Consider the following 23,309-nt stretch of genomic DNA (forward strand, 5'->3'; position numbering starts at 1 on the left):
CAAATGGCCCATCAGAATGTTGCTGGGGTTCTAACCGGTAGGGGACTTATGGATTGCTTGCAATACTATGATAGTTGCTTGTTTTTAATAACTTCTTTATTTCTTAATGTATCTGCTTCAAACTTCATATGTATGTTTCTTATTATCACTCAACATATGTGAGAAGGTTCAATACTTTAGCAAGACTATTTTCAGAGTTATGCCCCCTTGAACTTTTTCAAGAAATTGGTATTTTTTACTCCCAACTTCTTCATTCCTTTTAGGATTTACTTCAAACTCCCACATCATAATAATATGACAAGATTTCTCTAACAAATTTACCTAAAATAGAGAAAAGTTGAAACATTTGTTATACTTATTCATCTTGAGAAAATTGGACCTTCTGATTATCTGTTGTATAAACATAATTTCCTTACTTGGCAGGGAAACTTACACATTACTGTGATATAGACAAACTTAGAACTCAAAAGATTTAGGTTTATATATGTCATTCATTCATTCAATGGTATAATTGAATGGCCAATAGCCCATCAGAATGTTGCTGGGGTTCTAACCGGTAGGGGACTTATGAATTGCTTGCAATACTATGATAATTGCTTGTTTACTGAAGGAAGATGCCGGTTTCACTTTACTGTATGTCGATGGGTTTAAACTTATTGTACGTCTGTGGGTTTTAACTTATTGTGGGTTTGTGGAATTTAACTTACTGTGGGTTTTAACTTACTGTAGTTCTGTGGGTTTTAACTTACTGTATGTTTGTGAGTTTTAAATTACTGTAGGTCCATGAGTTTTAATTTAAATTACATTAGGTCTGTGGGTTTTAACTTACTGCAGGTCTGTGGGTTTTTACCTACTGTGTGTTTTAACTTACTGCAGGTCTGTGAGTTTTAAATTACTGTAGGTCTGTGGGTTTTAACTTACTGCAAGTCTGTGGGTTTTTACCTACTGTGGGTTTTAACTTACTGTAGGGTCTGTGGGATTTAACTTACTGTAGGTCTGTGGGTTTTTACTTACTTTAGGTCTGTGGGTTTTACTTACTGTATGTCTGTGAGTTTTAACTTACTGTAGGTCTGTGGGATTTAACTTACTGTAGGTCTGTTGGTTTTAACTTACAATAGGTCTGCAGGTTTTAACTTACTGTAGGTCTGTGGGATTTAACTTACTGTAGGTCTGTGGGTTTTAACCTATTGAAGGTCTGTGGGTTTTACTTACTGTAGGTCTGTGGGTTTATAATTACTGTAGGTCTCTGGGTTTTAACTTACTGTACATTGATTCTCCATAATCATTCAAATTTGACTTTTGCAAATATATATCAAGACACCTTTTTAGTTGGTACAACTCATGTATAACATTGAACACATACTGGTTCTTCTAACATTTCACCAAAAAACTTGTAATTTTTCCTGAAATTAAGTTACCAAGAATTCGAGATTTGTGCAAAAACAGATATGTTACAATTTTTCCAATTTCTTTCAGAGACTTGATAGAAATAATTAGCATGAATATACACAATTTAGAAATTTATTACAGTCAGGACTCAATACATCGGAATCTATTATACTGACAAATTCAAAACGACAGTGAATTGATGGGAACCAAATTTTTTCAACGTTATTATAATCTTTTATTACGGAAAATTTGTATTCCGACTCCGACTCAATAAAATTGGAAACCAAACTTGTTATTTTCTTTACAATCAGTACTTGTTAAACTGACACTTGGTCAGTCAAGCGCGCGTATCATTGAGCTTTGAATTAAAGCGGCAAGGTGTTAAAACAGGTATTGTAGCTTGGTCAGTTTATTGTTACACCTTATTACAATACCAACCTGTTGTTGTCAGCTGAATGTTGTTACACTTGCCAACTTGTGACTTTTTTATAAACAATACAAAATCAAACAAGGTCATTATTTTTCCTATATACTTTTTCTCTATATACTGGTACAATCTCGATCCTTGATTTTGACATACTCGATGATATGAGTAAGCCTACATGTACATGATGTATATGCTTATCTACATTTATACCAGAAACAATGGTACCGCTTAAAGAAAACCAACTTAGTAATAATCAATCCATATATATGATTGTGCACCTCCAAAATTTTGTGCTAAGTCCCCAAAGTCCATCCCTCCAAAAAACCCGAACATCTTGGGTTTTACCCTGACTTTAAAATTTTGGAAAAATTTTTAAAAAAAAGGGGGTTTTAAAAATTTAAAAAATACTTTAATTTTGTTTTTTTTATTTTTAAGTTACAGTTTCTGTTTTTGTATTGCCTAAAACCCTATGTTATTTTTTTTTTAAAAAACCCAAAGGTTTTTTTTGAAACTAAAATATAAACAGAAAATACAACCCAAAGGGGTTTTCCAAAATATAAATTTAAAAAAAATTCAGTTCACCCGTGGGATTAAACCCTTTTCCCCCGATATTGGGGTTTATATTATTGGAAAGGGCATTTCATTTTCCCCTTTTTTGCGAAATTCGGAAAGGGGGCAAAAAGGGAAGGGTTTAGTTTAACCCATTAAAAATTTTGGCATTTTGGAAATTTGGGGTTTTATTTTACTTTTTTTTAGAAAAACAAATCTTCAAAAAATTTCTTTTAAAAATTTTACTTTTAAAACCCAAAAATGTTTTAGAAAAAAGAAATTTTAAATGTAAATTAGGGGGGGTAAAAATTTCGCCTTTTTTTCTTCCAAAAAATGAGCTCGGGTTTAAACCATCCGGGATTTAAAACGCTGAAACTTTATTTTTTCCATACATTAAATGTGATTTTTAAAACAAGTGGGGAAATTAAATTCTGTATTTTTTCCGGAAAAAAAAACAGTTTAAAAAAACTAAAAAGCATTGTTGAATCTGAAAATTCATAAAAAAGTACATTACCAGCAAAATAAAAAGGGATCGATAAAACCCGAGTAAAAAAAATTTGAAAACAAATTTTTTTATTCCAATTTTTCTCATTATCCCCCGCCGAAAATTTTCGGTAGAGGATATTGAAATAGTCTCCGTCTGTCCGTCCCTCCGTCCGACCGTCCTTCCGTCCGACATTTTTGGCCGGAGCATATCTCTAAAAGTATTTGAGTTATCAACTTGAAACTTCATAGGTGGATAGACCTCATTGAGGAGGAGTGCAGTGCACAAGAATGATAACTCTACCTTGCATGATTTTTGAGTTATTGCCCTTTGTTATTTTTCAAAATTGATATTTGTCCAGAGCATAACTCCAAAAGCCTATGAGATATTAACATGAAACTTCATAGGTGCATAGATCTCACTCAGGAGGTGTGCAGTGCACAAGAATGATAACTCTAACTTTCATAATTTTTGAGTTATTGCCCTTTGTTATTTTTCATACCTAATTTTTCACCTGAGTGGAGCATAACTCAAAAAGTGTTTGAGATATCAACATAAAATGTCATAGGTGGATAGATCTTATTGAGGAGGAATGTTGTGTGCAAGAATGATAACTCTTTCCTATACAATTTTTTGAGTTATTGCCCTTTGTTTTTTTCATGCTATTTTGTCCAGAGCTTATCTCAAAAAGTTAGTATTTGAGGTATCAACTTGAAACTTCAAAGGTGGATGGATCTCATTGAGGAGGAGTGCAGTGCTTAAGAATGATAACTCTACCCTGCATTATTTTTGAGTTATTGCCCTTTGTTATTTTTCAAAATTAATTTTTGTCCAGAGCATAACTCAAAAAGCCTTTGAGATATCAAAATGAAACTTCATAGGTGCATAGATCTCACTCAGGAGGTGTGCACTGCACAAGAAGGATAACTCTACCTTTTATAATTTTTGAGTTATTGCCCTTTGTTATTTTTCATACTTAATTTTTCAATTCAATTTTTTCCTCAAGAAGTATTTGAGGTATCAACTTGAAACTTCATAGGTGGATAGATTTTACTGAGGAGGGGTGCAGCACACAAGAATGATAACCTACCCTGCATTATTTTTCAGTTATTGCCCTTTGTTATTTTCAGCCATCAGTATTCACATAGGTTTCAAATCTGTAATCACTATAGCCATCAGTTTTCATTACCAAAAGACCTCTTAAAATGGAATTATTCTGCTCTACTACATATACATTCTTCCAATGAGCAAACACATTCGGCGGGGGATGTCCATGTTGACATGGCTCTTGTTCTGTTTTGCAATACACTGTACACTAAAGTTGGACTATTTTGCAATACTCTGTACACTTAAAATCAATACTCGGTACACTTTCTTGTATCTTTTTTGGCCTGTATCTTTTTGAACTTTCACAATTTTTACCTGAAATTTAGACTAAGCATACTTGGATTATGAATAAAAAAAATGCTAGATTCAAATTATTTTTTTATCTTGGAAATATAATTATTTCTAAAGATACTACAGTATTGCAGTCAGTATTTTCTAGTGAGCAGCCGATCATTTAGGGGTAGTTTAAATCAATTTTATGAATACCTGTAATACTTTGATGTCTTTTTAGAGCTACAAACATACCTCTAGATATATAAACCCATTGAGATAAATGAAATAGCCATTTGTTTGAAAAATATCATTGCTGAACTTACCTTCCTCCCCCGTTTAAAGTCGCGAAATAGGATGAAAGTCCTCACAATATCAATCAATACCCGGGGTACGGTATACCGCAGTGAGTATTGTAAAGCATAAATTTGAATAATGTATAAATCCGATCCTACTTTTAAGTGTTGGTTGATAGTAAATGTTTCTCAGTGGGGTATCATGGTAAACATATCTGTTTCAGTTTAAAGTATAATCCAAATTTCCTCATTATTGCAAAGTCATTGTAGTTCTAGCATGGTCAAAATTTTTTTTTAATAATGAAATATGATAAAACTTGAGTTAAATAGTTAAAACTATTAATATGTTACAAGTTCATATTACTCTTACTCAGGTTTACCTGAAGTGTGGAAATGTATCTGTTCAATATATGAGGGACATGATTTCAGCTTGTAACATTTTTCCAAATTCACTGTAGAAAACAATAAGAATTGCTCACTTAGCAGTGATTTTTCTTACTTTATTGGGAAGAGGCCTTAGCCTCTTGATTTTGGGAAAAATTATCGCTAAAATTGCTGATTTGGGAAGTAAAAAAGCTGGTTTGAGTTCAGATTTTTGGGAAAACTGCATGATTTCAAAGAAAATTTCAATTGGGAAGAGGCCTTTTTTCGGAGTCTGTTATATAAGTAGGAAAATCACTGCTTAGACATTTAAACTAAAACTTAGTACTTAAGAGGTTTTTCTTCAACACATGTTTCAGGTGAAATGATGTAAAACCATCAGTAATATGGGCACCAAGCCTTGGGACATTACATAATTGGTTATACAGCACCTTGGCATGATAATATTTTCGTATAAATCCAACAGACTATATAATTGATTTGAATGCTTTACATACATGACTATGTAATGAAGCAATAAAATGCCCAAAAAGTATTTTTTCAACTGCAGTGCAACAAAATATCCTTGAGGGACAGAATATTTTTTAATATGCATGTTTAGCGGAGAATCAATGTAAAGGTCTGTGGGTTTTTACTTACTGTAGGTCTGTGGGTTTTAACTTACTGTAGGTCTGTGGGTTTTAACTTACTGTAGGTCTGTGGGTTTTAACTAACTGTAGGTCTGTGGGTTCTTACTTACTGTAGGTCTGTGGGTTTTTACTTACTGAAGGTCTGGGTTTTAACTAACTGTAGGTCTGTGGGTTTTAACTTACTGTAGGTCTGTGGGTTTTTACTTACTGAAGGTCTGGGTTTTAACTAACTGTAGCTCTGTGGGTTTAAACTTCTATAGCTATGTGGGTTTTAACTTAGTCTGTAGGTCTGTGCTGTAGATCTGTGGGGACTTAAACTTGCTGTAGATGTGTGGGTTTTATTATGATGAAAGCAACTGAAGTCTAACTTCCTCCACAAATAAAGCTTAAAAGATGCCATATGATCTTTGCACTGCTGGATGGTATTCAAAGCAACATATAGAAATTTCTTAGCTGAATGCAATCAATAGTGAGAAAATGAGGTCACCTTTTAAAATAGCATGCGGTGGTGATAGGACCTGAATAGAGTTAATGTAACTTGAGATCCAAATAGAAACACCTGAATGGTATCTTTATCTATTTTAAAGGTCCATATAATGCCTCATTAATGCTATCATTTTTATTTCTCCAAAACTTTATATTTTTGGTATCTTGTTACAGTTTCCAAAAATTTATAATCATTTGCCATACTCATAAATTATCTTTTGCTTCTGTTGATCTGTTAGCAATAGGTATAATTATAGTGAATAAATATTATGCATGGAAGTTGAAATACTACTTTGTTAGCATTTATTTAATATTTGCTACCTTTATGACATATTACTTCACATTAACGTTACTTTCTTCAGTTGTTAAACATTCAACATGCTCTTAAAGGCCCATTTTACCTCAGAAATGTAACCATTTTAAATTTTCATAAGCTTTTCATTTTTGGTGACCTGTTATTGTTTTCTAAAATGTTACTCATTGGCCAGATAGCTGAGACATCTTTTACTTCTTTTGTGTTTAAGAAGGGAGTACAGTTTTAGTGATTTGTAATTTTGTATGGAAGTCAAAATACTACTTTGTTTACATTTTGCTAACTATATGACCAATTATTTCACAATTAGTACTATTTTCTAAAAGTGATAAACGTGTATCTCACATTTTCTTAATCCACTATTTCAACATTTTAAAACACATGTTTTATCTTTTCTGCATGAGGAAAAATTTATTTATTTCTGAGGCATAATGTGCCTTTAAAGAATTTTTTAAAATAAACAAAAATAATTCTGAAGCATAATGTGCCTTTTAGTTCTGTTATAAATTTGAAAGATTTTAATACAATGGATGATAAGAAAGAAGAATTTAAATGACAGAAAGAAATCAATAAAATGTTTATTCGTATAATAAAATGACAGATAAAGAAAGATAAAAGTTGGACCTGTCAAACTTTCAAACCAATTAAGTTTTCAAAATTGTCCAAGCTGAGCCCTACAGCATTATGTGCATGTATGTACTGTCAAGTCTGCAGATTTTAGGCCAAGTCTCTGTAACTGCGTTACAGTCCAAAAAAATTTAGACTTGACAGTAAATTGGATTGTTTTTTTTTACTCTTGTGGAAATTGTTTAAGAACAAGTCAGGTACCCTATTTGTATCAAAATGTCAAAAGTTTTTCATTGACCGTTAACAGGGGCATTTTAAGCCAGGGGATAGGGTCAGACCCCCAAGTGTCTGCTCTTTAAGGTAAATCTAATCTAAATATCGACCAATATCGTATCAAATTGGTTATTTTTTCAAAATCTTAGGCATTAGGTTATTCACAATCACTCATCCTTTATCGCTATGTACTTAATTCAGGTTATAAATGGTTAAAAATTATTGAATACTGAAGATCGTGAAAAATAACATTCAAGAAATAAATGATTTATTACAATATTGATTGGCCGGTGTTAGAAATTTTTTTGGCGGGAAAGCATTGCAGAAAGACTCTTAAAAGAAAAGAATGATGAACAAAGTTGAATTGGGGCAGAGTGGCAGATACATGTATATCTCATACAGTAATAATAATTCATTTCTAAAATATCGTTACAGACTTTTTCAACTCCACAATTTTACTACTTTAATGTTTACATTTTGCTAGCTTTATAACCAATTATTTCACATTCAGTACTATTTTTATGCTCCCCGTAAAATTTCGGGGGAGCATATTGTCGGTGCCTTGTCCGTCTATCCGTCCATTTTTGAATTATCTCCCCTTTTAGAAAAACTTGTCTAGGACATAGCTGTAAAACTATAAGAGATATAAACATGAAACTTTGTAGGTAGATATATCTTAATGGGTAGATGTGCAGTGCACACGAATCATAACTCTGCATTGCCTAATTCTGGAGTTATTGCCCTTTGTTTATTTTTACTTTTTGAAGTTGTCTGGGACATAACTCAGAAACCATAAAAGATATCAACAAGAAACTAATTGTAGGTTGATAGATCACATTGATAAGAAGTGCAGTGCAAAGAACAGTAACTCTGCCTTGCCTTATTTTGAAATTATTGCACTTTGAACTTTTTCCAGGGAGATAACTCTGAAACTTCAAGAGGTGTACTTTCCTGTGTCCGAAACCTATTCAGGGAGCACCACCCGGCTCAAACCAGGGTCTTGTCTTTAAGTGATAGACGTCTCACATTGTCTAACTAGTTTAATTTAGAGAGTGTCCCTAACTTTTTCAAGTCCATATTATTTTTTTTTTCGATAATGGCTTCTATAAGTTTTTGCTTTCTGCCAAAATCTATAATTATCGTAATGTTGTAACTTATGCATGTACAAATATTCTGAAATAAAATATGTTTAACCTTTACCCTGGTGAAGGAGACAGTGATCAGTCTTTGCCACCTAGTATAGAGCCAGGCCAGTCTGCACATCCATGCAACCTGACCAGGCTTTATACTGTTGGCTGGCCAACTTCAAATTCTCACCTTGATATAATTGATAGAATTGATAATGGACTGTTCCAAAATGGAAATTGGAAAAGTCCATTTAAGGAATTCAACAGATTAAGGGTCAAACCAAGTCCACTTTTATGAAGTTAATATTGAATACAAATCAATGACGAAAACAATGGAGCTTTTATATATTGATCATCATCTTGTTTCTTGTAATCATTTGTAAATTTTGTCATTTATCTGCTGGGCAGAGCTGCTTTAAGACGTGACTTTACCATACCTGTAACATTAACCAGGTAAAATAAAATCACATACAATAAAAATTTTAATAGGTGGAAACACAGTGGGTAACGGGTTTCTATAATTTTATTAAAGACCTAAGTTTCGTTCGGCTTTTCAATAGCCTTCATCAGGGTCATAAAAATAAAATAAAATTTTAGATAAACATACTGGGTAAAGTTCCTTATTAAACGCCCCGGGGGCTAAACATTTTCCAAAAGGGGGGCTATTATTACAACACATTTTTCCTAATACAAAAATCATTGAAAATACATTTAGTGTAACAAGGTTGGTAATACACATTAAAATGTTTAAGATTTAAAAGTTCATGTGTTACATTTTTGTGTTTACTATGAAATAAAATGGATTCTGAAGGATTGAATAAAATTACGGATTTATTAAAGAGTTCACTACTCATGAGCAGATTTTTTTTTTCCATATCAAAAAGCCTTTGGGGTTATTAGGGGAGGGGCGCTTTATTTAGGAATTTTTAAACGGGGTATTCTGTTTTATCATTGAATTTCCCTTCTATCCTTGTGGTTCTTAAAGTGCTTAAATTACTGTACACAGGGTGGATTTAGATGGTATTGTTTTATTGGTATTGGGAGTTCAAAGTTTAAGTAAGTGGAATTTTCCCTTATTATTTATATAAGATCTTAGTGTTTGAATTTTTTTTTGTCCAATAAGATTGCAGTATTATCAAATGAATTGTAACGCATTTGCTTAAAATGGTGAATTGGCAAACGTGTTAATCAATCTACGTAAATTCTGACACTGTTTTGTAAAATAATATTTAAAGGCAACTAAGCCGGTTAAAATTTATTAGTATGTGTTTTACAAAATTAAATTCAGGGGTGCGTCGCGGTTGCAAATACATACTATAACTTTAAACCTTTCACCCTAAGTAAGTGATTTTTTCCTTTTAAATTATTTAATATAGATTTTATAACGTGGTTAGAGATGTATTTGTCATGGATGAAAGAGGGGTTTAAGCCCACACGATTCCAAATTTTTGTTAATTTAAATAAAATGGGTTTAGCTGGGGGGGGGGGGGGGGAGGTGAAAATGAGAGGAAAGGTCTAAAAAAAAGGTTTGTCAAGTGATTACAAAATAATGGGGTTTTTATAAGCCTAAAACCACATTTAATTTATATCCACATGAATTTTTCTATTATTTGCTATTTTATCAAAATTATCCAGTAACTTTTTTTAATACAACTTTTCAATTATTTTTGGGGGGGAAAATTTTTTAAGTGATGAAAATAAAGATTTTTCCTAATATTTTGCATTTTATGTTATAATAGTTTTAAAGTTTTTACAGCATTATGAAATTAAAAAAATATTTATACTTTTCTTTTACTCCAAAATTTTTTTTTTCTTTCAGAACGATTAATTTTTTAAAATACCCTAGCTTATTTCCTCATTGAGGCATGCACTTTTGACAATTATATAAACTTGTCTACCATAAACCCCCCGGGAGTTAATTTAAAGCCATTTAATCGCTTGTTTAATAACCACTTTGATTATGACCATCATTCCGGCGTTAATACAAAGCGTTTTTCAGCACATTAATAAGCATTGCATGAAGGAGCGGCGCACTAATCTGAAAAATGACTTTTTTTTTTTAACTTTAACATTTCTTATTTTTGGAATTTGAGCATAAATAGAAATTTCAGTAAAAATTTAGGGAAAGATAAAACAACAATTTTTGTTGTCTAATCATTTCATAATTGAATTTCTGTTTTTAAATTTTTTTTTTTATCTTGATAAACAGATTTTTGTTTTGTTGATAATTGCCTTTGAAAGCAGTTTAAAACATTTTTGTGTTGATTTTTTTTGAATCGATTTTTAACTGTTACCATTTGCAAAATGTTGTAAAATTTGACCTTTGCCCAGCCCCTTTCGGAAAGTTGCTGTAAAACTTTTGAGCCCGTTCACGACAAAACATACCTAATGCCTTTGGCAAACCAGCAAGGGAGTCAGACCAGCCTGCGCACTGCACAGGCTTCTGATTAGGAATCCATCTGTTTCCGCTACATTCATTTTCCTCCACTTGTTTAATAAGGTTTGGTATAAAGCCAACAGCAGGATCCTTGGGGTCAGCTGGGGACGGATCGCAGGTGGGCCCGGATCTATCTTTGGGGTTTCAAAAAACACAATTTTGGTTTTTCATGGGCGGGGGCTCAATTTATTTAAACTTGATTGCAAACCCGGGTTTTTGCCCAAATTTTATTAAAACTTCCCCTTTTCTCCCCCCTTGGGAAAACCCATCCATACCCCGGGGCTACCCGGGGAAAAAATTTTTGGGGATTAGGGTTTTAGGGCTTTTACCCCCCTAAACCCTGGGGGTTTAAGGCCCGACACCTTTAACCCACTAGGCCACCGCCCCCCCCTGGAATGTTATTAATTCCACCTTTGGGAAGGTTGATGATGGATTTGGGAAAGTTATAATCATTTTGAAAGTCTGCTTAAAACCCACTTTGAATTTAAGTTTTTGACCAGGCCATTTTAATTGTAAGGGGATTTAAAAGTTTAAATAAGAATGAGGGGAACTAATTTGGGGAATTTGCTTTGGAAAAAATACAATGGTTGGAAAGTTACTGGGAAAACATTCTATCCCGGAGCGCAGGTTGACAGTAGAAAATTCTGGGTAAATTATAAATTTGAGGGGCAAACGCGAAGGGAAAACTGTCTTAATGACATTTTTTTTCAAAATTCAGTTTTTAACTCTTTATTGTAGAAGAAAAACAACATTTACACATTGAAACCTCACCAATGCATCATTTTGAATAACAACAGTATTGTTATTTCCCAAAGTAAGACGTAAAAGAAATATTTTAACCTCTGAAAGAGGACCACCTTTCATCAACAACCAAAATTCTTGGTGTATCCAACAATGCGTTGCATGTTGAAAAGGTTTTAGCCTGTAGACGGGAATGCAGTTTAATTATCTATTTCAAAATAGGTGTTGGTATCGGAAACTCAAAAATCAATTATTTGGATAATCGGACCACCCCCCAATTCGATTGGGTCTTTGCCGCCTAGTTATAATTGAGTTTTGGGCATTTTATTATGGCCTTTTTTGAACCTAGGTATTGTGTTCAAACCTTTAGTATTTTTTATACCGCTATGACCACATTTTGAGAAAAATAAAACCCTTGTCTCCCAAGATTTAACAGTTTAAATGTACTCTTTGAATCCCAAAAAAAAAAACACAAATACAAATTACTCTAATAAACTTGTGACAGACAATTTTTATAATTATTTACAAATTTATCGATTTTTAAAAAAGGACTTGGATTTCGCCGGGGTTTGGGGGGGTCCCATTTGTTATGATTTTCAGAGACAATCAGGGCAAAAACTTTTTCAAAGAGGGTTTTGGAAAAAGTATATATCTAATTTATATTTCTATTTTTTCCAACTTTTATTGTGTTGATTTTTTTGTCATATCATCGAATTCAGGTCCTCCACATCAAATAACACTTTGAACTTATTATACTAGTGCCCTGAAAGTTAAGATCAGTTTTTTTTTCGGCTTTTAAAAATTTATGAGGATGGCTTTACCATTGTGCTTGTACAATATGATGGGTTATCTGAAATGATTTTATTTGCTATAAGTAATTAAGGGCCAACAATTTATAGCAGTTTATGATCTCTCTGAATTTTCAAAAGTAAACAATTTTTTTTTTATTACCTTGATATTGTTCATTGAAGATATAACTATATTTTAACATTAAAAATATAATTTATATTGAATATATATCTACTGGTATCATCGGAACCCAAGGTATACATTTCATATATACAACATTTAATACTGGTAAATGAAAGGTAAATAGCCTCACAGGGTTACCAAGGATGATCTGCTGGCAGAAACTGAATAGACCCAATCAGTGCAGATTAAGTAATAGAAAGAGCACCGAAACACGAGGCTATCTGATTTGTACGAGGGGGCGTAGCCCCCGAGTATTAATCAGATTGCCGAGTGTTTTGGGTGTTCTTTTTCTCTTTTTGTATCATAGTCAAACATAAAAGCATGTTCCTTGTTGTCACAATATGAAACCCCGGCAAAAATGAACCAATGAACGAACATCTGAATATGACATTTCTGTCACTTTCCCTTTCTCTGTCGTCACAATATGTAAACCCCAGCAAAAATAAGCCAATCAATGGGGATGCTCTGGAGTGCGGGTAACTAATACCCGCACTCCAGTTAACGCACTGTGCATGTATATGTATACGATTTAACCCTGACACATTTTCAACAGAAAGGTCTCCAAACTATGATACAAGATCAGATTATTTCCTTGGGTGTTATGTTTAACCAAGATGTGATTGTACATGTTTAATATTTTTTTGAAAATTAATGAACATTTTTTGCTTGCTTACATGTAGGAGAAGGTATTAATAATAAAAGGACATAATGTTGAACATGATCCTCTTTATAAAAAGAGCAGAATTTAAATTTACAATTTTTTATCTATTTTCAGATGCTGCTGATGAGCGTAGGTAATAAACAGGTTAGCTGACACGGTTACCATGACGTCGTGGAGGTGGTTACGTTACTTTCATCTTCACAGTCGTCAAGGATGTATCTTGCTCGGCGTAGCGACACTTCTGTGGCTCGTCACAATTTTCAACATCAATTCAACAGCAGTCGTTAATAGAGGGAGTGAGGAAATTAAAGTAATTATATACCTTGAAATTGTGTTAATCACAGGCATGAGTTAGTTAATTAAAATGATAATTAGTTAATTAATATGGTAATTAATAATAAGTTAATTAATATGGTAATTATTAATAAGTTAATTAATATGGTAATTAGTTAATTTATATAGTAATACCCCTATAAATAACAGATTCCACTAGTTGCTTAAGGTCGTTACAGGCATATATTTATAGCTCCCTATACACTGTTTAGGCTGTGTGCTGTAAAAGAGAAAAAATAGGAATGATTTTCAAGTCCTGCAAATTCTTTATAATCCCACAAACAAGTTGTTGTACTAAATATATGTCAAAAACTTTAAGCATATATTTTCTTTAGGATGCATGCTCACCAACCCCCTTAGAAGTTAGCCTACACATAAATTTAGACCAAGCTTCATCCCTGGTTGTGATTTTGACCATACTGTTTCTTTTTCATTGGTACAAATTTAATTGAATCCATAAAAGTATTTTCTGTGACTTGTAAATGCATGATTTATTGGAAAAAAAATCACAAAATTACATTTTTGTGAACTGATAAAGTTTTTATTCTTGAAATGTTAGAATTTTTGAGTGGGAAATTTTGTGTTACCTCCTGTATTATTATGATCTTCCAGGAATATATTTTACCTTTTATTTCATTTTGTACAAATTAAATTATTTTGTTTTATATTTTTCAGTCGGAAGTGATTAAACTAAGTGAACAATATATCCGAGCATTAGCACGTGACAATGAAGGTGTTGTGGACGGTCCTTATGCCGGGAGATTTACAGCTTACGGTAGGTTTCCATGGAAATAATTTGTTCAGTGCCATTGCTTAGAAAAACAAATGGGAGAAGGTGATTTTTACAAAGTTAAAAAGGCATTTTTACTGTTAGTTAAAAAGGCATTTTTACTGTTTGTAAAATGACATGTTTTCATTTCTCATTGATGTGATCGCAGGATATTTATTTTCATATTATATATTTGAAACTTGCAAGAAAACTTCTGTTTTAGCATTATTTCAAATGGTCATAATTTTTTATATTTTTCAAGGTATTTTAAAAAGTGAAACAGTTCTGAAAACCTCTAATAAAAAACGTTACATCTGTTGTATAAAATAACATTTTAAAATTGGAGAAAAGAAATCAGCTGGGGTTGCTACCTTTAGTAGCACTCTGAGTTGTTTTTGTAGCATGTGGGGTAGGGGGAGGGGAGGGTAAGCATAGGGACCTTTAGTACAGGTTTCACTGTACATATCAGTATTTTGTACTTTTCAAAAAATCAAATGGATAAACTGAAATAATATAATTTTAACAGAAGGTATGGACTTTTTTTATATGATTTTTTTTTAAAGAATCTGACTTGCTAAATATTTTTCAGGGATGACATTGACATTTGTTGTTCTTGTTGTTTTCCTGTTTTATATGGAATTTTAATAGTTTCAAGTGTAACCTCAAGCTTTTACCAGTATTATAAATACTTATGTAAGGAAATTGCATTGCCATACACTTGCGTACACTTAAGATAAATGTAGGCTACATGTTTGTTTGATCTGATAGTGTATATTGAATTATTCATGTCTTTCGGAGAAGTTAACCTTTTAAATCATTTAAAAGAATTGTATCACCAATTAGGGAAGATTGATCCATTTTCATAAAAAATTCATGACTCTGAATTGATTGATAGATGGAACTCTTAACCTGCATGGATTTGGTCTGCTTTGATTTTGGAACAGTCCATTCAAAGTTAAAGGGGTTTCAATATCTAAATATAGAAAAGTTGTACACAAATATTTGTCAAGACTGACATCAAATGGAACACAAATTTTGGGGAAAATATTTCCAGTCCTGTCATGTCAAAAATTTGCAGTGGAATCCCTTTAAAATACAAAAATTGAGCTACCTGAACAAATATAAGACCCAGTTAGACTGAACATAAGTCTAGACTAGCCTGACCGGTGACAAAGGGGAATAACTTTTGGTTCCAGCAGTTTGGTATACCGTATGTTCTGGATTTTTTAAATCGTGGTCGAGGGATTAGAGTCAATGACTTCTAATCCAATTACCTCTTTGGCGTGGGTTTGATCCCCAGAGATGTTTTGGTAGTTTAGCATGGAGGAAGGTAGTCTAGTACTGGTGTAACTCTCCAGGAACGATGGTTAGGAAACTACCCACCTATATGACTGAAATACTGTTGGGAAATGGCGTAAAATGAAACAAACTTTCAAATCTAAATGAGTATGGGCCTTAAATTACTTTTACCTTTCATTTCCTTGATTAGCTATTGATTCTCTGAAATATTCTGCTACATTTGTACTATACAATACAATAAAAAAACATCTATCAGATAATTAAATTCTGATAAACTACTAGTGAAATTTATGAAAAGTAATTTTTCACTGTAGCCGGACTTATAATATCTAAATGCGGATGAAAAGAATATTCATAACTAAATGGAATAATAATGCAATAATAAATGCCATCATACGTAAATTTTGCTTCTTTAGGAAAAGGCAGCCGATGTCATCATACATCATGTTAAAAATGTAACAAAATTAGAGAAATTTAACAGAACTATATTTCAAAATTGGTGATGTGACTTCATGATGTGATGACGTCATATGCAGAAAAATCAGTGAAAAATTTAAACTTAAAATGACATATAAAAAATAATAAAGCATGAAATAAAAAGAAAATTTATTTGTTTTACATAATAAGATTGAAATATATTTCATTCCTGAACACCAGCTATTCTAGTTTCCATATTATAAAATACTGCATCTGGTGTTCACTCAGTGAAATATATTTTAGTCTTACATGCAAAACAAACTAATATCAAAGATATTTTTTTTTTAATTTATTTATTTATTCTTTTAAAAGACTAAACAGAAAAAATTATTGGGAATGGCTTTGGAAGAATGAAATCAATTCCAGTTTAAATTGTTTTTTCAGATCTCAAGAAGACAATGGCAGTTTTATTGGAAAACATTTTACAAAGGTTGGACAAAGTAGAACATAAATTAAACATTACTGCCAATATTAGCTCCATTCTAGCGAAGCCAGGTGAAGCCGATAAACAACACTCATTACTAGCTGAAGGTATGACAACACTAAATTTATACTATAGTTGGTGATATGACACTAAATCTGGACGAATAGTTGTCAGAAATTTTTTTCAGATTATTTTGGTTGTAGTCATGGTCAGTTAGGATAAATATTAGATTTGTCTACAGTTTTTAGTTTGCCAAAGCACAAAATAAAGGTGTAATTTTGATCACACTCTGTTATAAACATTTTTATTGACAAAACTTTGAGTCCTCCTAAACCTCATAGCCAGTAGTTATGACATTATACCACATTGGTTTATACAGAATTGATTTTAGTTTGATTGTGCAGGAAGCTATTAGCCTATAAACACATTTTCGAAATCCGTTCCTGGAACCAACCAGTACTGAGCAATTAGTGTAAAGTTTCTTGCTCAAGGAAACAACGACTTGGCCCTGTTTATACCAATAGCATAACTATAGGACTCTTGTATTTACTTTAGGCATATTAAAGTCTTTTACAAGCAATAATTGGCGTGATTCATTCATTTTACAATGTAGTTATTTGTCATGAAACTGTCAATATTTTACAAAATTCAATGATTTATTTACAGCCATTGACAGATCTTTGACAGCTGTTTAATTGTTTGTTAAGTGTTGTATTGAATTGTCTTTTAGGATTGATGTATTATAGTTTCAAAGTTTGAAATTTTTGAAAACTTGATTTTTTAGATTTACTACAGGGAGAACCTGAAAAGTGTAGATTATCTGACAAAGAAAAACAGCTTTATCCAAAATGTCAAGGAAAAATAGAGGTAGATCCCTCTTCTCTTTTTACTTGATTTATTTTCACCCTTACCACCACCAATATCTAAAAATGGACTTATCCATCTTTCAGTCGGGACTGAACCATTCATCATCTGTCTTTTTATTGGATTGTTTGTCATAAAACCTTAACTTTGGCCATCACACTGAAGTCCTACAGTCTGCAGTCTCAACACTTCATTAAGTGCATGTACCTTGGTAAACTCTACTAAGTTCCTGTAACCAGTTTATATCTTAAACATACAGTGTTTCATAGTGAAAATTAACGCAACATTCTACATAGAAACCAAAGCAATTAAATCCAACTACAATGTATTCAGTACAAAAACAAAGTGAAATTAATTAACCCAACTATAAAGTATAGAAACAAAGTAGAATTTAAAGCAATTATGAATAAAGACATCAAAACAAACTAAACCTAATTTTAAATAATAATTTAAGAAATGGTGAATGATTTTATTTTAATTTTTTAATTTTAGTGGATGAAACAGATGTGGAAGTCTGATCCGTGTTATGCTTCATATGGCGTGGACGGCTCAGCGTGCTCCTTTATAATGTACCTTAGTGAGGTGAGTGGTTTAAACTTTCGAAATTCTTTATTATTGACAAATTTATCATTATTTGGTTGTAGTTAATGTGCATAGAACTTAACTCATTTTTTGCTTCTTTGGGGTTCAATAGAGTTAACGTATTTTGGAATATGCAGCTAAAATCTTACTGTCACAACTTCATGGTGTTGCTTTAATGTATGTTAAATACCAGTATGTAGGTGTATGAAATATAAATGTGGACATGTTGAACGGTAGTGTCCCTTGAAGTTATAAATTGTGAAACTCACAGATTAGGTAGGAAAACCCCATTTTTGAACAGTTTTGGATTGACATACATTGAAATTGATAAAAATATAACTTCTCATTGTTCATGACATTTATTTCTATTCATATGTCATCACATCTGTTTATAGATCATGTCTTTTTATTTAAAGATCTTTTTTATTTATAGATTATAACATTTATATATTATGAAATCTATGCATTATGACATCTATTTATAGATTATGACATTTATTTATAGATTGAAGGCTGGTGCCCTAGGTCAGCATGGCATGGTTCCAGTCTTGTACCAACACATGATATATTTGACATGAGATCTGTAAGTATAGATTTAGGTTATGTGACCAGGATAAGAGTTTATCCTTTATTAAACCCTCGCCAAACATTTTGCGGGGCAGGGGCTATATAAGAATCACTCTGTCTCGTCCCGTCCCATCTGAGGAACCGGTATTAATTGAAATTTGGCACCTCAAAGCAATATCACAATGCAACTGTATATGCTTTATAACTGATAGTAAGTTTAACATAATTACATGTATGCACATTTTTAACCAAAAATGTACCAAAGTGGCATAATTGTTGATTAATGAATTGTCTTCATACTTGGACACAACAATAGTTTAGAATGTTCTATGAGTTGATCAGACTGACATCATAAATTATTGAATTTTGCCTTAGTTGTGCTGTAACTGGCTAGAAATTTGTTATGATTGAATTGTCTTCATATTTAGACACAACATTCTTTAGGACCTTTATGGAGATCAAGATCAAACTAACTTTGACCTTTAAATGACCTTGACCTTGAAGGGGTAACTATTGAAATTTCACTGTTTTTACTATGATTGGTGGTAAAACTTTGTTATTAGTATACGGGATAGGATAATTGGATCAAAAACCAACACAAATTAAGTATCAAAACATGTTTCGCTTTATTAAGCTTCCTCAGTTGATACATATATAAAAATGACGTAAACGTACAAAACAAACGTCTACGTTAATAGACGTTACATTTGGCGCGTAAAAGGAACGTGATAATATTACAATAAGTATTACAATAAAACATGTGCATATGTATGTATAAATATACTTTTTTTTAAAAAACATAGCATATATAATTTTCGAAAGGAATTACATAAAATAACTGGATCAAAAGATACATATATTTTCATAGAGAAACTAGGCTAGTAAATAATTACAACAAGTATGAAAACAACAGTTACTTATGTGAAAGTTTAGAATTCGAAAAAAAATGTGCTTTAATCACATGTTGAAAATTGTAAAAAAGGGAGATAATAATTTAGAAACATATTTATCAATCAGTATATTTTAATATATGATTTGATAGCTTTATAAAATATACTGATTGATAAATATGTTTCTAAATTATTATCTCCCTTTTTTACAATTTTCAACATGTGATTAAAGCACATTTTTTTCGAATTCTAAACTTTCACATAAGTAACTGTTGTTTTCATACTTGTTGTAATTATTAGTATACGGAAATTATTAATACTTGGACCATCTTGACCATACCAATGCAAAATTACAATGCATCTGTTAGTGTATGTGACATATTTGTGTGTTTTTTTCTAACTTTGAAAATATCCCGAAAGTGTATCAAAGTGGCTTTATAGCTTAGTTAATTATGAATGCAATGACGGACCCTTTTAAAAGAGTCATTGTTATGTAAATATTACTCAGCAATGTTAAACAATTCAATTGGGGTTAATTAAAAACCTTTAAATCTAATAAAGATAAATGAATAATGATAAATTTTTTTTACGACAGGCTAATATAACAACGGACCTGGATGGGTTGATGCAGCTATTGAAGGACCCTAATGAGCGGCAAGGCTACGCATGGATACGTATGAGGATCAAACGCATCTGGCCCAGGTGGGAGGAGGCAATAAAAAATTTAGCTCGTAAACAAGATTTATCAAAAAGAAAACCAAAAAAGGTTTGGATTTTTTTTCCAATGTTTTTTAGATATTATGGATTGATTGGCCTTTTTTGTCATTAAATATAAACTATAAATACTAATTGTTTATGCTTATTTCAAATATTTGTAAATTTGAAAACTGTACTTAATCTGGAGTGGTATATTATGAAGGTTAAAATATGTCTGTGTAAGTGTTATCAAATTTGTTCACCATGTAACAGTGTTGAAGGTGTGACAACAGTTACTGTGAAACAGAAATTTTAAAAGGCATGTATTAATTAATAACATGACATGATGCTGAGGGTGGGGTGGGGGTGTATATACAAAAAACCGAACAGTTGTGATGCAAAACAAATAATAGCACATTATGTGATGTCATGGCCAAATGGTTAATGGGTCAAACTAGTAATCTAAAGATATCTAGCCGTGTTGTTTCAAACCCTGTCAATGGCAAGCTGTTGTTCACGTGACACATATTGCTCAGTACTCCAGTTGGTTCTAGAAATGGATTTGAGAGTGTCTATAAGTGTGAAGCTTCATACACAGTGAAAAAAAAAAAATCTATATAACCTAATGTTATTGCAACATGATTTATGTAAGGAATGAGTTAGTTCTTACAGTTTCATACATGCATGTATTGCTATAGTTTTTGCATGTAAATTATCATAATTTTTGCAACAAATTTGATCATTTAGGTCCATTTTTTCAGATTTTGGTTCATTTAGGACTACTCTCTAAACAGTCTGGATGGAAATTTGCCGAAATGCAGTTCAAAGGTAATCCGCATTGTTTTTTTATATTTTGTTTTGTTTGTTTGTTTCATTTTACGCCTTTTCCCCATAGTATTTCAGTCATATAGGTGGGTAGTTTCCTAACCATCGTTCCTGGAGAGTTACACCGGTACTAGACTACCTTCCTCCGCGCTAAACTACCAAAGCATCTCCCGGAGATCGAACCCACGCCAGAGAGGTAACTTGATTAGAAGTCATCGACTCTAACCCCTCGACCATGGAGGCGGGTTTTTTTGTTTTTTTTTTTAACCAGAAAATGGTTAAAAAATTGGTAAAGAAACAATAATGGATGCTTCCATATTGATAAATGATATGTGATGAAACCAAGTTAATTATGCATAACTCTAATTAGTCCCCTACCGGAGGGGACTTTAGGTTTACCCTCCGTCCCCTGTCTGTCAGTCCGTCTGTCTGTCTGTCCGTCCGTCAGTCCGTCCACAAAACTGGATCCCGCGATAACTTGAAAAAAGTACTGAAAATATTTTTTATGAAACTTGATATATGTATAGATGCAGTATGGAGATTATGCACGTCTTTTTCTTTTCTTCCTATGTTGAAAATTCTGGTTGCTATGGCAACAAATAGGCTTAAAATATGGCATATTTTACACATAAACTGGATCCAGTGATAACGCAAAAAGTACTGGAATATTTTTATGAAACTTGACATATGGGTAGATGGCAGTCTGGAGATTTATGCACGTCTTTTTCTTTTCTTCCTATGATGAAAATTACTGGTTGCTATGGCAACAAATAGACTGAAAATATGGCAAATTTTACACATAAACTGAATTCCAGTGTTAACGCAAAAAAGTAATAAAATATTTTTTATGAACTTTTGTAATATGGGTAGATGGCAGTCTGGAGATTATGCACGTCTTTTTTCTTTTCTTCCTATGTTGAAAATTCTGGTTGCTATGGCAACACATAGACTGAAAAATATGGCAAATTTTACATATACACTGAATCCAGTGATAACCCAAAAAGTACTGGAAATATTTTTATGAAACTTGACATATGGGTAGATGCAGTCTTGAGATTATGCATGTCTTATCTGTTCTCCCTATTTTGAAAAAATATTTGGGTTGCCTTGGCAACAAATAGGCTTAAAAAACATGGCAAATATAACATTTTATTTGTGATTAGTCAAAAAAAGAGCTGAGAATTTTTTTATGAAATTGCATCTTTAATTCAAGAGTTAATCTCCTCTTTAAGAATTTTGCTTTTAAAAATGTTATATTTTGGTAACAGGGATGTTTCAAATATTAACTTTTTAAGAGTGCCCTTCAGTCCGTCTGTCTGCCCTGTTCATATAAACTGTTTCCTGTGATCACTTTTAAAGAACTTTTCCAACAAATTTACTTAAAATATAGAAAAATTGAAACATTAGTGAATGGCCCTTCAGAATGTTGATGGAGTTCTAACCGGTAGGGGACTTATGGATTGCTTGCAATACTATGATAATTGCTTGTTTCTCCTTGGATTTAAAAATAAATTTCACATGAATACCTGGCATATTACATAAAATTCCCAATTTGAGTCATTACGATGCAGGGGGGGGGGGGGAAACTGGCAATATAATGTAGAAACAAATGTTTGTAAAAAGTTTTATAAAAAGGATTAATTGTTGTTACAAACTTGTAGTTTTATAGTATTTCATAAATAATATTCTTAAATGAGCAGTGTCATTGTACTCATTGTTTGGTACCCACGGCTGATTAATATGTAATCAATACATGTATAAAATGAATCAATAATCGTGAGTTTACAGCAACAGGTGCATTGACCAATGAAATCGCATTAACAAAATTCATAATCTTCATTTACATTTTTGATTTTGAACGTTTCTCAGCTGAATTTAATTGGTTGCTGCAATTTTGTCTGAAATACCAAACATTGTATAGAACGAGCGTTTTGATTGGTTATAATCACCACATGAAATCATGAGGCAACCAATAAAATAGCTGTCTTTGACACACCTCTTATCCACTTGATAATGGCCGTGGGTATTTAACGATGCATGGCACTATGATCTTTGTTGTTTCCTTACAGGTGGACCTTTGGGTGAACTAGTTCAATGGTCAGATTTAATTACAGCCCTGTATGTACTTGGTCATCAACTAACCATTACAAGTGAAACTGACCAGCTTAGCAAAGGTATTTCAGCATTTCTTTTGTTATGTATATAGAGTGGCTAAGACTTTGAACAGCAACTTTCCCTGATGATTTCGGAACAGAAAATTTTGTCCTAACCTGTTGTTCTATGATTAAAAAAAAAAAACAACGGATGAAGTGAGATCCTTGGGAAGCATTTATGACTACAAAAATTACTCGAAAATTGCAAACTCAGTTAAAACTTAAGATAAGTTGAGTTTTAAGTGCACATATATATAATAAGATTAATTATTAAGATTTTTTGACAGGTTATAATTTATGACCTCTGTTTTAACAGTTTAG

The 23,309-nt window shown here is 32.2% G+C and overlaps 1 protein-coding gene across 1 annotated transcript in view; it reads left to right on the forward strand.

The window, feature by feature from the left end:
- Positions 1–23,033, forward strand: part of LOC132729456 (alpha-1,6-mannosylglycoprotein 6-beta-N-acetylglucosaminyltransferase A-like) — a gene marked incomplete at its 3' end in the record, with an annotated part of 30,266 nt that extends 7,233 nt beyond the window's left edge. The window contains exons 2-10 of the mRNA XM_060715226.1: positions 13,224–13,419; positions 14,118–14,217; positions 16,372–16,518; positions 17,196–17,278; positions 17,768–17,857; positions 18,363–18,440; positions 19,910–20,080; positions 20,772–20,838; positions 22,905–23,033. Of these exons, the coding sequence (XP_060571209.1) occupies positions 13,273–13,419; positions 14,118–14,217; positions 16,372–16,518; positions 17,196–17,278; positions 17,768–17,857; positions 18,363–18,440; positions 19,910–20,080; positions 20,772–20,838; positions 22,905–23,033 (1,012 nt within the window). The remainder of the gene's footprint in view (positions 1–13,223; positions 13,420–14,117; positions 14,218–16,371; positions 16,519–17,195; positions 17,279–17,767; positions 17,858–18,362; positions 18,441–19,909; positions 20,081–20,771; positions 20,839–22,904) is intronic.
- Positions 23,034–23,309: the final 276 nt, after the last annotated feature.

The sequence above is a fragment of the Ruditapes philippinarum genome, unplaced genomic scaffold (assembly GCF_026571515.1).
Source record: "Ruditapes philippinarum isolate M1 unplaced genomic scaffold, ASM2657151v2 ctg8648_1_1_1_1, whole genome shotgun sequence".
Taxonomy (NCBI): domain Eukaryota; kingdom Metazoa; phylum Mollusca; class Bivalvia; order Venerida; family Veneridae; genus Ruditapes; species Ruditapes philippinarum.